This window comes from Barbus barbus, assembly GCF_936440315.1.
Source record: "Barbus barbus genome assembly, chromosome: 20".
NCBI lineage: Eukaryota > Metazoa > Chordata > Actinopteri > Cypriniformes > Cyprinidae > Barbus > Barbus barbus.
Window position 1 is genome coordinate 25,443,702 of NC_136748.1, and position 16,154 is coordinate 25,459,855.

Below are 16,154 nucleotides of genomic sequence, written 5' to 3' on the forward strand. Positions count from 1 at the left end.
TCTCCATTATTTACGGTCTTAATATATTGGATAAAATACTAAGCGTTACAGTAATGCTTACAATGTTTTACTACCATTTACATATGGAAATCATATTAGCCAAGTTTTCATTTATCACAATATTACAATTAAACAAATACATCATTTATAAAGTCAAGGATACTTGTTTAAGTCTGGTATACCCATTAGAATTAGATTTTGTATAACAGGAACTACACACACAATAGGTTACTATGGTTTCTATACAACAAACTACAATATTTGATGTAACTAAGCCCTAATCTCTTAGTCCCTAATATAAAATATTTAGTATAACGTTAGTCTAAAAAACTAAAACATATTTAGCACAGTTAGTGTTACTATAGTAAAACCACGGTACATTTTCTTAAGCGACTTTTAATGCTTGTGATTATACCATTTAATTGGGAGATTTATATGTTATTTAAAACATCGCTCCTTGATCTTGTTAAAAATCTCTATAATTTCTGATTAGCTAACATCTTACCTTGTTTCGCAGAAGCGAGTCTTTTCCGCAGTAAATCTTTCCAATGTGCGGTTTTATCGTTTGCCATTATTAACATTATTTGATCATAATATATTTGAAACTAACAAAATTGAGACTAATAATTGAACAACTGTAGCATGTTTGAGTAGCCTGTGCGGTTGATGAACTGTTTACATCTCTGACCTAAAGGCGCACGATTGACGTAATCGAAGTGCGACCACACATGAGCGTGAATGGCAGCTCGCGCTAGCTTCTGGTTCGAATTGATGAACTTTTGACCAGATCCTGTAAGTTAGATGCTCTTGTTTAAATTACCGATGATTGTATTGATAAAATTTGGTTTACAATAATATAATGCGATATATTAGTGGGGTTGAGGAACGAATGTGTGCTTTAAAAACAAAAGGACATTTCTTTAGAAGATAATTTGCTGAATATTATTTATATCTGTTTGTTTTAGATATAAATACTATTTAATATAACTCTATAAAGTTACTGTGTATTATTGTATGTATGCTGAACAGTAAAACGGGCCTTAATTCACAAACACAATGAGCTTTTGAGACAGAATAACCATTTATTATACATTTTACATAAAGCACCTTTAAAGTAGGAAAATGGGATCTGTTGTTGTGTCCAAATCAAGGACTTGCATAAAGCATCTCTGCACAGCATGGGTTGTAAACCCCTTGTATTTCAGGCCTGCTTTGGCTTGCTTACCACAAAACATTATGCAAGCTGCCAGGTTTATAATAAATCCACACACACAATATTACAGCACAAAAGGAGACAAACAAGCACCTAGCCGAGTTGCCAAAGAAAAATGTTTCACTCCCAGAACGAGGCCTGCATTCCCCAATTCTGTATTTACTGCTGGAACGGCCAAAAGAACTGCTGAATATATGAAAAAGAGAGCTGGGGCGGATACAGAAGAGCTGTCAAATAATACACCCGCGAGAGGAAGAGGATCTGTAAAAGTTGCCCTTCCTGATCATCCGCTGCCCGCATCCGAATGGGCAAAGTTCAAAGAGAGTTCCTCCAAACCTGAACGCTTCGAGATGCAAATGATGGAAGGACTGCTGGCAACTAATGCAGACATCAACATCGCCAAATCTCTCTTGGCCTACGTGGTTCAGGACAAAGGCACCCTTTCCTATGAACTCCTTTTGAGATATCTCACGCTGTGTGTCACGGGTGGCCACCACTCGGAGGTGTTTGACATTTACGACATCATGAAAACTTGCTTTAAGACTCTTGACACTGGAGCTTCGGCGCTGTTTATTAAAGGTTTCAGTCAAACTGAACGCTGGAGGGAGGCGCTTGTGGTGTTGGAGGGGATGAAAAAGGCCCTCCTGCCGTCTCCTCGTAACTATAGTGATGCCATCGCTGGGGCGGCACTTCATGGTGACACTGAGACGAGCTGGATGCTGTACGATGAGCTCCTGGATCTGGGTCTCGTACCTAATCAGGACACCTGGCAGTGCCTGTTTCAGAGCGGCATCACTCAACGAGGACAAGAGGACAAACTCTTTTCTGTCCTGTCATATATGAGAGATAATCAGATCTACCCGGAGGAGCCGCTGATTCAAACGATCAAAGCTTTGTTTGAGAGGTAAAATACATGAAAATATTATAATTCTTATATTTGTATATTATATAAATGTAAATAATTAACTATATTTTTTAATTATTGCAAATATTTAATTTAACTGTTTTATTTTCTCCATCTGCACAGTTTACCGGATCAGAAATGGAGTGGGAAGTTCTCATACGTGGCCCCCAGGTACTAATTTAAATTTTCAGTTTTAGACAAAAATATTGTCAATATAGCCTATTTTTAACTGATTATTGGTGTGGAACTATCTTGTGTTTTAGTGGAGAGTGCAAAAATTGCAAGGCATCGCTTGAATCCATTCAATTGACTGAGGAAGAGTATGCTGAGCTGAAGGACAAAGTGATGAAGAAAGTGATAGAAGGAAGTGACGTCTTCAAGAAAACCACCCCAGAGGTCTGTCTCCAACATTATAGCCGCCTTTTACCAGAGTAGATTTACCAAAGTTAATGATCGATACATAGATAGATAGATAGATAGATAGATAGATAGATAGATAGATAGATAGATAGATAAAATAAACATTTAAACCAGTGTTGTTATACCAGTAATTAACTAAAACTAATAATAGTAATTTTCTCTGTAATTGAAGCAGATTTGTTTTATATATAAATACTATATGAAAAACATAAAGTACTAAAATGTCAAAAACTGAAGCTGAAATAAAAATAAATTATAGCTAAATAGAAATATTTTTGAAAAGAATAGCAGTTATAAAAGCACATCAAATAATTACTGAATCATAGATTAAAATTACATATTTTTATGAAATTCGCCTTCATGTAGGATGTGTCTTTTGAAGTTTAGTGAGGCTTTGTGTAGTTCTGTTTCACTAGATGGCGATAGCGTCCTATACACCCTATAGTTAGATTTCTACATGACAGATTAAACATGTTATACATGTTACATATGTTATCCATGTTAAACATTACCTTATTTTTAAATGCTTTTAGATCATTTTCTCATTGAAAATGATAAAACAATAAGGACACAGACTAAAAACAAGCTACATTCTGTGTTGCACCAAATAGGCTGCAACTTCATGATAGGCAAGTTGGGTAGCTGTCCAGAATTAGAAGATGTTCCATGCAGTTTTGAGCTCCGTCTTAAATGGAGTCTGCCCCTGAATTAGATGATGTTGTTGTCCGGAGGGCTGCTTTTTTCAGGCCGTGGGGTCTATAGATGTCAAAAGCATGTGATCCTGTCTAGTTCCACATTTAGATATGATGCAGGGGCTTTCCAACACATGTTCCTTCATGTGTCTGTCGGGTCCCCGTTTAGAAAGCTCATGAATGCAGTCCAACTGAAGACACAAGGTCACAAGGCAAGCAACTCCTCTGAAATTCCATTTCCCAGAGAGAACAGTCATGTTTGTTTGCAAACACCGTTCTCACGGTTAGGAAATGCATACAGTTTCCAAGCACAGTCTCAGAAAGGGACGTTTTTATATAGTACATCTTGGAAAAACAAAGTACTCAGTATAGCCATAAACAATCTCTAATTTGGTCATGCACATGATTGATGCTGAGACATGTGTATGTGCTTTTTGCTGCCGTTAAACGCAACACAATAGGCTTTCACATTTCAGCCCTCAAAAGCCTCTCACATGAGTGACCCTGGAAAGTCCCTGCCTGTCTGTCTGCAGCGCTGCATGGACTCCAGCCCCCCGCCATCACTAGAGCAGCGCCTTATGAAGTGAAACCAGTGCAAAACACCCCCAGTCAAAACTCTGCAGAAGCATTTAACAACCCCTAGACAATCATTTTGCCTTTAAAGGAAATTTTTTTGGATGCTTTTGGGTGGTTGACATGACTTGCCAAGCAATGACAACTGTGTCCTGCTGTGTGACATGCTATGCTTCATCAAAAACAACTTTTAAATGTTTTAAACAATAGCTTTAAAATATTGCATTATTATACTTGACCTTATCGTAAATGCAAGATTACATGGAATATTTGTACTTTTAAACAACACTGTCTTTTTTCCACACAAGTCTCAAGTATTATTACAATTTAAAATAAGTTTTCTATTTTAAGATATTTTAAAATGTAATTTATTCTTGTGATGGCAAAGATGAATTTTCACTTCAGAAATACTAATATGCAAATTTGCTGATGTTTTTTTTCATGATTCTTTGATGAATACAAAGTTCAAAAGAACAGAATTTATTTGAAATGGACTGCCATTTTTGATCAATTTAGTGCATAGTTGCGAAATGAAAAAGTAAATTTTTCCAAAAAGAAAAAAAAATTCCTGACCACAAACTTTTGAATGGTATTATATAAAGTGAAAATTTTTAATTTTTAAAAGTACTAATATTACATGTCTGTATATATATATATGTGTGTGTGTGTGTGTGTGTGTGTGTGTGTGTATGTGTGTGTGTGACCTTGGACCACAAAACCAGTCTTAAGTGTCAATTTATACATAATCTGAAAGCTGTATAAATAAGCTTTCCACTGATGTTTGGTTTGTTATGATCTGACAATATTTGGCCGAGATACAACTATTTGAAAATCTGGAATCTAAGGGTGCAAAAAAAATTCTAAATATTGAGAAAATCACCTTTAAAGTTGTTAAAATGAAGTTCTTAGCAATGCATATTACTAATCAGAAATTAAGTTTTGATATATTTATGGTAAGAAATTTACTAAATATCTTCATGGAACATGATCTTTACTTAATATCCTAATGATTTTTGGCATAAAAGAAAAACTTATAATTTTGACCCATACAATGTATTTTTGGCTATTGCTACAAATATACCCCAGCGACTTAAGACTGCTTTTGTGGTCCAGGGTCACATATATGCAGCCCTAAAACGTTGGTGTTAAAAAACACCTTTTTAAAATGTTTAATTGTCATGGATTTTAAATGTGGCCAAGGTGTTCAGTTAATGTAGTTATTCACACATTCAGAAATCAGAAAGTACGTATATTATCCAGATTAGCATATCAACCATTAGCAAAAAAGACCCTTTTTTTGTTTCCTTACATTCAGTGGCCTGCAGTTTTTCAGGTCAAGTGTGAGCTTGGGGGAGCCTGTTTTAAAAACAGCAAGCTTGTAATGATGAAAAGTACACCGTAGGGAACAGTGTGGTCTTCATGTACTCTAATTCAACTAATTTCTTTGTTCTCTGTCAATTTTGTGTGTGGCTGCCTTTCAATTTATTGGAATTTCATGCATGCTTTAAACAAAACGGAACAGGCACTTTTGAGGATTTACGAAATGCTGTTCATTTGTTTAGATTCAAGCAAAAGCTTGCAAGTGTACATTGTGTTAATAATCACTCAAGGCTGAAGGAGCATGTTTTAATTGTCATGGGCTATTGTGTATATTCCAAAAAAATCAAAAATTGACTGTGATCACTGTCAAATCTGGATTAAACTTGTTTTGAATGCGTGTATTCCTGACACACCCGTTTTGTAGGTACACAGAGTTCTGAACGGCGAGCTGGTACCGCATGCACGTGACCTCTCGACACCATTGGGGAATCCCCGGTGTTCCTGTTCCCACTCAACATAACCTCTCCATGGCCATGAGAGGATGCGGAGTGAAACAAAAACACACAAAAAAAATGCACTTACAATGCTAGATCTTTGTCGTCAACATCTTATTGCATGCACATAGTTAAAACCAGGTGAAATTGCATATTTGGATTAATTTTGTTCCATGCTGAAAGTACTAACCCTACTCAATGCTGCAAGATTTTTTAAGAGTTGAACAACTCCTCACCAACCGCTAACCCCCACCAAAACTAAAAAGGAATTCCCCAAATATCCAGCTCCCCTTCCCCCTTCTCTCTGTCCGAGGCGCTCACCCCTCCCCCAGTCATGCATCCTCTCACCCACTAGCACAGACACGCTACTTAACACACACTTAACAGGATTTTTTTAGCATGCAAAGTAGCTGCACTTAGTCGTTTTTGGTGTCTTGTTTTCAAATGTGGGTCGCAATTGTCTGTTTTTGCATAGTAGCACTTTGGAGGAGCGGAAATGGGAATTTTAGAAGGAAAAATTCTCAGGCTTCAGGCAGAACTGAAAGCGCTGGTTTCTAGCCACCTGACAGTCCAGGAATACCTGTGGTTTTGTCAAACACAGTTTTGTGTGTATTAATTGTGTATTAGCTGTTGGACTTTACTTCACCACGTTGTTGTTGTTTCCTCAGCTTTGAGGAAGAACTTGCAAAGTTTGCAATTTGCTCAAAACAATGATAAAAAAAATAGTTGTTGTTTTTTAGTCCATTACGAAACTTCATTGTTTAAATATCTTTAATTTATCAGAGAATTTTAATTTTGGGAAACTTTACTTGACTGCAATTCAGTGCATATTAAATGTATTTTTACTTCACTACATTTCAGAAGAAATGTACAAACCCGATTCCAAAAAAGTTGGGACACTGTAGAAATTGTGAATAAAAACAGAATGCAATGATGTGGAAGTTTCAAATTTCAATATTTTATTCAGAATACAACATAGATGACATATCAAATGTTTAAACTGAGAAAATGTATCAGTTTAAGGGAAAAATAAGTTTATTTTAAATTTCATGGCATCAACACATCTCAAAAAAGTTGGGACAAGGCCATGTTTACCACTGTGTGGCATCCCCTCTTCTTTTTATAACAGTCTGCAAACGTCTGGGGACTGAGGAGACAAGTTGCTCAAGTTTAGGAATATGAATGTTGTCCCATTCTTGTCTAATACAGGCTTCTAGTTGCTCAACTGTCTTAGGTCTTCTTTGTCGCATCTTCCTCTTTATGATGCGCCAAATGTTTTCTATGGGTGAAAGATCTGGACTGCAGGCTGGCCATTTCAGCACCCGGATCCTCCTTCTACGCAGCCATGATGTTGTAATTGATGCAGTATGTGGTCTGGCATTGTCATGTTGGAAAATGCAAGGTCTTCCCTAAAAGAGGCAACGTCTGGTTACATTTACATGTTACATTTACATTTATTCATTTAGCTGACGCTTTTATCCAAAGCGACTTACAATTGCTATATATGTCAGAGGTCGCACGCCTCTGGAGCAACTAGGGGTTAAGTGTCTTGCTCAGGGACACATTGGTGTCTCACAGTGGATTCGAACCCGGGTCTCTCACACCAAAGGCATGTGTCTTATCCACTGCGCCATCACCACCCCCAACATATGGATGGGAGCATATGTTGTTCTAGAACTTGGATGTACCTTTCAGCATTGATGGTGCCTTTCCAGATGTGTAAGCTGCCCATGCCACACGCACTCAGGCAACCCCATACCATCAGAGATGCAGGCTTCTGAACTGAACGCTGATAACAACTTGGGTTGTCCTTGTCCTCTTTAGTCCGGATGACATGGCGTCCCAGTTTTCCAAAAATAACTTCAAATTTTGATTCGTCTGACCACAGAACAGTTTTCCATTTTGCCACAGTCCATTTTAAATAAGCCTTGGCCCAGAGAAAACGCCTGCGCTTCTGGATCATGTTTAGATATGGCTTCTTTTTTTACCTATAGAGTTTTAGCCGGCAACGGCGAATGGCACGGTGGATTGTGTTCACCGACAATGTTTTCTGGAAGTATTCCTGAGCCCATTTTGTGATTTCCATTACAGTAGCATTCCTGTATGTGATGCAGTGCCGTCTAAGGGCCCGAAGATCACGGGCATCCAGTATGGTTTTCCGGCCTTGACCCTTATGCACAGAGATTGTTCCAGATCCTCTGAATCTTTGGATGATATTATGCACTGTAGATGATGATAACTTCAAACTCTTTGCAATTTCTCTCTGAGAAACTCCTTTCTGATATTGCTCCACTATTTTTCCCCGCAGAATTGAGGGAATTGGTAAACCTCTTGCCATCTTGACTTCTGAGAGACACTGCCAGTCTGAGAGGCTCTTTTTATACCCAATCATGTTGCCAATTGACCTAATAAGTTGCAAATTGGTCCTCCAGCTGTTCCTTATATGTACATTTAACTTTTCCGGCCTCTTATTGCTATACCTGTCCCAACTTTTTTGGAATGTGTAGCTCTCATGAAATCCAAAATGAGCCAATATTTGGCATGACATTTCAATATGTCTCACTTTCAACATTTGATATGTTATCTATATTCTATTGTGAATAAAATGTAAGTTTATGAGATTTGTGAATTATTGCATTCCTTTTTTATTCGTAATTTGTACAGTGTCCCAACTTTTTTGGAATCGGGTTTGTACTATTGTTCATTATTTAGAAGTGAAGAAAATGAAAACAAGGTGATTTGAGATGAATCATTCTTTTGAATCAATGTGTCTGTTGAACTGGTTTACGGAGTCCACAGAATGATTCATTTGTGAATTAGGTCTGATTCAGTGTTATTTTAGAATTATTTATACACCGTAAATTATTCTTTAAAACAAAGTTTTAAATGCTATTTCAGTCTCTTTACCTAATTTGATGTTTAATTCAGTGTTTGTAATTATTTTTGACTAGCAACCATTTTGAAAATCATTTCAAAATGTAAAAATCCTAGTATTTATAAATTGTTTGAATTATTTTTGTTTTCAGTTTTAATTTGAGTTTAGTTTTAGCAATATTGTTATGTGCTTTTGTCATTTTTATTAGTCTTTTTTTTTAGTACTTCAACTTATTTTATTTCAGTAAGTTGCCAACTGATTCAATGATACTGTCAGAGCAAATCTTGAGTTAAGAATTTGCTTAAATTCACTGATACAGAGCTAAATATTGTAATTAATATGCAACATTATTAACATTATTGCTTGCTTAATTGTGGATTATGTCTGCATCCACAAATTTATTTATTTTTTATATATTTTTTTTTAGACTCAATTAATGTCTGGTTAGTACTTTTTCATCAGGGTAAATATATATTAACTCAGTATTTGTGTACTTTGATGAACTCTAGACATGAGTGTGCATGACTTAGCTATCACACTTTGCTATGAAGCTAAAGTTAACAAATCAAAAGCTGTTTGCTGCCCTGAGGCTCGAGGAAAGGCAGGTGAGGGAGTGACCTGGCCCCAATCCAGCTGGAAATTCCCTTGTTTTGTTTACATGTTGTGCCAAGGACAATTCAGAAGGTATTTCAACCTCTTCTTAAACAACAACAAAGGAGGAGGAAGTTCTAGGTTTTTTTGGCCCTGCTATTCAAGGGGCCCATATGCTCTTGTGTTACTCAGCTAAACACAACTTGATCATGCTTTTGAAGGTGAGCCAGGTGTGGTCAAGTTCTGTTTCAAGCTCTATTGTACACCGGTAACAATGCTTAAATATCCCTTAAGACAGATAGGAAAAGTCAAACATTTTTTAACTGTCCTGGGATGAATTCAGTTCAGTTCAACAAAAGCTGTTTTTGTACAATGTTCTGACAGAAAGATTGTAGTATGTTCAGTTCTTGGCCAGTACTTATCAGACTATCTGTGAACACACTGCTTTATCTCACAGTTGCATGTTTTGCTCTTATACTTCCTGTACATTCATGACTGCACATATCTCAGCTCTTCACTTAATCTGATATGTAGAGCTTCATGAGTTTAAGGCAGGATCATTTGCAATGATATATCTGTTTGCTATAAATGTCACCTGCCGGGCCTCGTCATTTTCCAGAAACAATAATCTTGAGTTTAAAGGTGAAATGTGTAATTTCTGTGACGCTAGTATCACCGAACGGAAATGCAAAAATAATGATTGTTTTCTCAGCTGTTACAGAAAGCTAACATCCTAATTTAATGTATGCAATCCTCCTTTGCTTGTTTTGATAGTATTTGTATACTATTATGACATTTATTAATATTTTTTTATTAACTTCTGTTTGTATATATTTTTGTAATTTTTGTGCTTTTCAATTTTTATTAGTTTTTAAAAAATATTTCGATTGAATTTATTTTCATATTTTATTCATTTTTAAATTTAGATGTTATTTTAGTACTTCAACTTAAATTTACTTGTTTAAATGTTATTGAATGTGCTTAAAACATTTTATTTTAGTTAGTTGTCCACGCAGCAATTATCATTTCCATTTAAGTGTAAGTTTGTCATCTAATATTTACGTTTTATTTCAGATATTTTAATGTTTTTTTTTAATAGTTGAAGTTAACAATAACACTGGTTTGATATTAATTCTGTTCATTCTAAGAACTAACTGTAATGTTTTCAGCTGTCCTCCCTGTCTTGTGCAACACTGGTTGCTTTTCTCTTGTGCAATGTGCTGCACAACACCAAAGTGAGAAAATATACATAGAAGACCCCCATACATCCAGGCAACCGTCTTTTCCTTTAGTTTAAAAAAACTGAAGCACGGTTACTAGAGTGCATGATGTTGTGTCTTTGCTGCCTTTTGTTTTTTTGCATGGAGTTTTAAACTGACTAGTTTTAGCATCAGAACACCATGGAAATCCAATGTTTGACTATATATCTAAATTGTAAAAAAAATTTGCAATGCATATTGTCTACACCCAATATATAGCACCCATTTGACTATCACCATTTGAGAATAACACGATTGTTTGTGTTCTGTACAGGAGCTTAAAAGCTTTAAGAGTTTCGTGAAGCAGAGACCTCCCTTTGATATTGTCATTGACGGTCTTAATGTGGCTAACACAACACCCAAGGCCACCCACTCTGAGACGGTAAGTGATGGTAACTTCACTGCTTGGATGTTCCAAGACAGGGCTGGTTTGTCTGTGACCTTTTAAATCACTTATTTGGCTAGACCAGGGGTAGGCAACATCAGTCCAACGTATGTCCTGCAGAGTTTAGCTCCAACCTTGAAAAAGCCTCACCTGCCTGTAGCCCTAGTAATTCTGAAGACCTTGAATAACTTGTTCAGGTGTGTTTGATTAGGGTTGGAGCTAAACTCTACAGGACAGCTGCACTCCAGGGCCGATGCTGCCTACCCCTGGGCTAGACAGTCAACCTACTCTGATTTAAATCTGAAAAAATTGCCAAAAGTATGTTTGTTTACCTTCATGCTGTAGTGTTCAACTAGTCTGCATTCTAAAAAAAAAGCACTTAAAACTGACGTGAGTGGCAGAGGTTCCACCAGGGGGCAATGCTAAGCATGATTACTTATAATGCAGCAGAACAGGTTTAGGGAACAGCCCCAATTTCTCATAGTTTCCAACCCAAAAGACCCCCAAACCCATGAAACCCACGGTTACTCGATTGAAAAATTAGGGAAAGTTCACTGTCCATGTAATGTTACACAGAACGTGTTACACATCCTCCCTCCTACAAGGTGGTGTCAGTCCCAGACAGAAGTGGTTTTACATTTGGTAAATTTTCTCAGAATTGCATAATCCAAACTCGCAATTCTGACTTTATAACACGCAATTGCAAGTTTATATCTCTCAATTCTGAGAAAAAAAGTTAAGAATAGGTAACTCTAGTTAACTATGAACTACAACTTTTCCCTCAATAAATTCTTAATTTGCTGCTTATTAATAGTTAGTAAGGTAGTTGTTAAGTTTAGCTATTGGGTAGGATTAGGGATATAGAATAAGGTCATGTAGAATAAGGCATTAATATGTGCTTAATTAGCACTAATGCATGGCTAATATTCTAGTAATATGCATGCTAATAAGCAACTAATAGATGTAACCGTAAAATAAAGTGTTACCAAAGTGAGAATTGCGAGGTTGTATTATGCAATTCTGAGGAAAAGTCTGAAGTGTGAGATGTAAACTCACAAATGAGAAAATAAAAAAATTCTGAATTGTGAGATAAAAACTTTTTATTTTTTATTAAGTGGCGGAAACGGGCTTCAACAGGAAACACTGTTAACAGCTAAAAACAAAAAAACAAATCATGTTTTTAGAAATAAAATGTATATTATAAATCATGACACATGAACAATTTCCTCGGTAAAATCCTTCAGAATAAAACTAGTAAGTTTGCTGTAAATAAGTGCTACAGAAGATTTCTGGCTTGGTGCATGAGAAGAAACTCATAACGGCCTTTAAACACAATTTACTGAAATCTACATGCACAAATAGATAAAGTGTAATAAAATTAACACTTAAATTTGTATTTAACACATTTTCTTTCCACTAGACTGAAAGAGGACAAATTATGGAAGCAATGTAGCCCAAAATCAAAAAATTGACCAGTGCATTAAAAAAACTATTTTATTCCTGTAGTGTCTTGCTTCAACAGAGACGATAACACTTAATTGTTCACTTGACATTAAGCTACAAATTCTGATGTAATACAAACTCCCTTGACCTTCGACCAGATCCTTTTGCTTTCTGCCCACTCATCAATGGCTTCATCTGAACGTCACTCAGTCACACATTATTAACACAGACGCTCCCCATAGCAATTTTACACGGGGCTGGGGAATTTACACTCATTTTGCTATGACTAACCTGTATTTTAAGTCAGACATGTGCCTTTTGTGGTCAAGTTTATTTTTGGAGGTAACATTTACCCCACTTCCTCGCTAACTGGCGCATTCATTGACATACTAGTATTAACCAGATTTGTCTGCACACAGTCTGAGCAGGGTGTGAAAGTGAAGGCCTATGTGAACTTATGGTCAGAGTAAGCCTATATGATTTGTTTACATGCTAAATAACCTGAATGTATTCAAGAAAGTGATTGTAAATTTACAAGACTAACATGTTGGAAGGAAGTGCATCTTCTTATCTAGAAATCCTAAAGCAAAGGTGACTATTGGCAGAGGTTAAGGTTGGGTTGTAAAACAGGGCGCTACTGTATAAGGTGTGTACGGTGCTTTCCAGAGTGAACCAGCCTCCATCCACTCACCATCCACTTCCTTGTCATGAATTAGAAGAAAATGATCACACCTGCAATTCCACATTTAGCACTTCCTCATGTCTGAAATAGCAAAATGAAGGATACAAGATAAACTGGAATTCATTGGGACTCACTTTGCATATTCAAACTATAGATGACATTAGAGTAATTACATTTGAATGAGGAATATATTTAGAAAGTTATTGCCGTTGGTTTATGCAATAGTGCATGCACGCACACACACACCCATATATATATATATATATATATATATATATATATACGTATAGGATTTATTTTTAAAATAGTTTTTTTTATATGTGCATGTATATACTGTTATTACAACTAAAATATAGATACAGTTTAACTATATTTTTCAGATCTAACTTTCCATAATAATTGCATTGTTTTCTAACCAACTAGTTTGAATTTAGCGAATAGCGGAAAAAAATGTTTTGCTGTAAAAATTCATCTTTAAAGAATAGTATTTTATTATATTTTTTTTTTTTTCATTTAATAATTTTATATGATTTAATTGAATACCTAATATTAAAAAATATAATTACTTAAAATGTAATTATTATTATTATGCACTACAGTTCTAGCTTGTCTACTCATTTACATATTGTCAATATAAAAAACAAAAAAAAGAATCCATCTAAAAATGAAACGATAATTAGTCATAACTTCCTGGTGCTAGTTACAATAGAATCCTGGAAGTAAGAGTAAGAAAAACAAATACCTACACGCTATATTAAAAATAATTAGGCCTGTCTTATGAATAGTTAATGCAATTATGGGGTGTTAAATCTCGATCTACATACAAAGACCCTTGGATATTTTTAGCAAGCAGTTGTAACCTTTACTGCCTGCACTTTGTATAGGGTGTATTGGAAAACAACTTCCTGTGTAATCAGGAAACTCCCCCTCTTGGTGCGTGCGTGGGTGGGTGGTACAGAAGTAGGTTAAAACAATGTGAGCAAGAATAATTTCCCTACAGCTGACCTGCTAAAGGTCCCAAATTTATCTGTAATGCCAAGGGAAATTCCTCCAAAAAAGTCATGAGTTGCAGCTCATTTCATAGAAAATAATCTGAATGAACTGAGGTCTCTCATTCATTAAAAATAATCATGAATGACCTCATTCATATCTAATATCTAAATAGAAATGGTAAAAGGTCACTGAGAGTGTGAATTATCTCTGCAGTTGCTTGCAGTCGTAGCGGAGCTGGAACAGCAGGGTCTGAACATCCTGGTTCTTGGCAGGAAGCACATGCTACAACCTTCCCGGAACTGGGACAGACAAAACATGAACAAGATCAAGCAGAAAGCCCACTGCTTCTTCACCGACAACATGTTAGTATGACCCCACTTTCCTCAATCACATACCACACATGCTCTTCCAAAACCTAGTGAGCTGCCTACGTAGGCTGCATTTTAAGGGATCACAGGGATCACCATTAAAACACAAAGGCTGTTCTGAAACATTGGTGACTTGATTATGCTGCCTTTTATGGTCAAATTAGGTGCTTTGTGGAGACAACAATCCCATAATGCATTGCGGGCAGTTCACTGAAACAATTCATGCAAGATTGGTATTGATGAAACTAGTTTAATCTGAAATATATTTCTAACTTTTATGCGAATTAGAGTATCATAATATAAGTTTAGCAACACACTAACATCACAGTTTTGCATCTGTTATGGTACTGGACAGAGGTTTGGAATAATTAAGATTTTGATGTTTTTAAAAGAAGTCTCTTATGGTCACCAAGGCTGCATTTATTGTATCAAAAATACAGTAAAAACAGTAATATTATTACAAAATAAAAGAACTGTTTTCTGTTTTAATATATTTTAAAATATAATTTATTCCTGTGATGACAAAGCCGAATTTTCAGCATCATTACTCCAGTCCTCAGTGTCACGTGCTTCAGAAATCATTCAGATATGCTGATTTGCTGCTTAGGACACATGTATTATCGATGTTGAAAATGATTTTGCTGCTTAATATTTTGTGGAAATCATGAAATGCTACCAGTCAAAGATTTGAAGTAAGATTTAAAAGAAAAAAATCTATCCTTTTATTCAGTATGGATGCATTGATCAAAAGTGACAGTAAAGACATTTATAATGTTACAAAATATTTATATTTTAAATAAATGCTGTTCTTTGGAACTTTGTATTCATCAGAGAATCCTGAAAAAATAAGGTTTCCACAAAAATATCAAGCAGCAAAAAGTTTAACATTGTTAATAAGAGCCATTATTAATAATTGAACACCAAATCAGCGTATTGAAATGATTTCTGAAGAATCATGTTAGACAGGAATAAATAAAAATAAATAAAATCAATTACGACTAAAACATCTTCAAACAGAAAACAATTCTTATAAATTGGAATATTTCACATGAATGCTTTTACTGTATTCTTATTGTATCTTGGTGAGCATAAGAGACTTATTTCAAAAACATTAAAAATCCTAACATTTGAGCAGTTGTGTGTGTGTGTGTGTGTGTGTGTGTGTGTACATAGACCACACTGTTTTGTTACAGTTTTGTAATGTGTTCTTGACGCATGTACCGATTACTTCCCTTCTCTGCACAAGTCAATATAAACCCATAATGATTTAATTCACCAAGTATGAAAGGTATTTTTGATAGAGTGCACTGATTTTCTTGGATGGCTGCCACAGATCTGAGGATGACCCGTTTCTGCTGTATGCTGCTTTGCACTCTGGGGTTCACTGCAACTTTCTTAGTCGTGATCTGATGAGAGATCACAAAGCCTGCTTGTCAGACAGCACAACCAGACGCCTCTTCTTCAAGTGGCAACGTGGCCATCAGTTGGTGATCAGTCATTACGTCCCAGGAAAAAGAGTTGGATTTCAGGTAGGTTTATGAATGGAGAGATCTTATATAATCAAGATTATTAGGATGACTGTTGGCTTTGCTCTGTGTTTTTCAGAGGATCTTGGCTTATGACACCATCGTTCAGACGTCTGGCAGCTCCTGGCACATTCCTTATGATGAGAATAGAGGAGATAGAGCCACATATGAAGTTCCTCAGAAATGGCTCTGCCTCACTCGAGAACATTGAGGCTTACTGAGGAATATCATCAAATAAATAATGCTTTGCAAAATGTCCAATTGTGTTTCTTCTACCGCTTATATATAAAGCTTATGACACAATATATATAATTAAATTTCTTATATTAAGACTTTTCTGTAAAATCTGCTATATAAATTGTCCATTTCTGTTTCTTTTAGTGCACATCTACGTTTATATTATTTTATAACAGGTA

At 35.8% G+C, this 16,154-nt stretch overlaps 2 protein-coding genes across 3 annotated transcripts in view; one reads left to right on the forward strand and one right to left on the reverse strand.

The window, feature by feature from the left end:
- Window positions 1-720, reverse strand: part of LOC306886464 (serine/threonine-protein phosphatase 2A regulatory subunit B'' subunit gamma-like) — a 5,366-nt gene extending 4,646 nt beyond the window's left edge. The window contains exon 1 of the mRNA XM_079443575.1: window positions 506-720. Coding sequence (XP_079299701.1) covers window positions 506-581 — 76 coding nt within the window. The 5' untranslated portion in view covers window positions 582-720. The remainder of the gene's footprint in view (window positions 1-505) is intronic.
- On the forward strand, window positions 708-15,989 carry LOC306886462 (mitochondrial ribonuclease P catalytic subunit-like). Of its 2 annotated transcripts, XM_079443573.1 has the most exons (8): window positions 714-792; window positions 1,284-2,117; window positions 2,241-2,288; window positions 2,381-2,513; window positions 10,616-10,723; window positions 14,058-14,206; window positions 15,546-15,741; window positions 15,818-15,989. In XM_079443573.1, exons 2-8 carry the CDS (start codon window positions 1,408-1,410, stop codon window positions 15,947-15,949), a joined length of 1,476 nt encoding a protein of 491 aa, XP_079299699.1. In that variant the 5' UTR covers window positions 714-792; window positions 1,284-1,407; the 3' UTR covers window positions 15,950-15,989. The 2 variants fall into 2 exon arrangements, with proteins under 2 accessions (XP_079299698.1, XP_079299699.1); XM_079443572.1 differs by having other exon boundaries at window positions 708-2,117.
- The last annotated feature ends 165 nt before the right edge of the window (window positions 15,990-16,154 follow it).

Coding starts and splice junctions, on each gene's coding strand:
- LOC306886462 (XM_079443572.1), top strand. CDS start 1,123: ATGGGATCTGTTGTTGTGTCCAAATCAAGGACTTGCATAAAGCATCTC. Junction 2,289..2,380: donor TTCTCATACGTGGCCCCCAG/GTACTAATTTAA, acceptor CTTGTGTTTTAG/TGGAGAGTGCAAAAATTGCA. Junction 10,724..14,057: donor AGGCCACCCACTCTGAGACG/GTAAGTGATGGT, acceptor TTATCTCTGCAG/TTGCTTGCAGTCGTAGCGGA.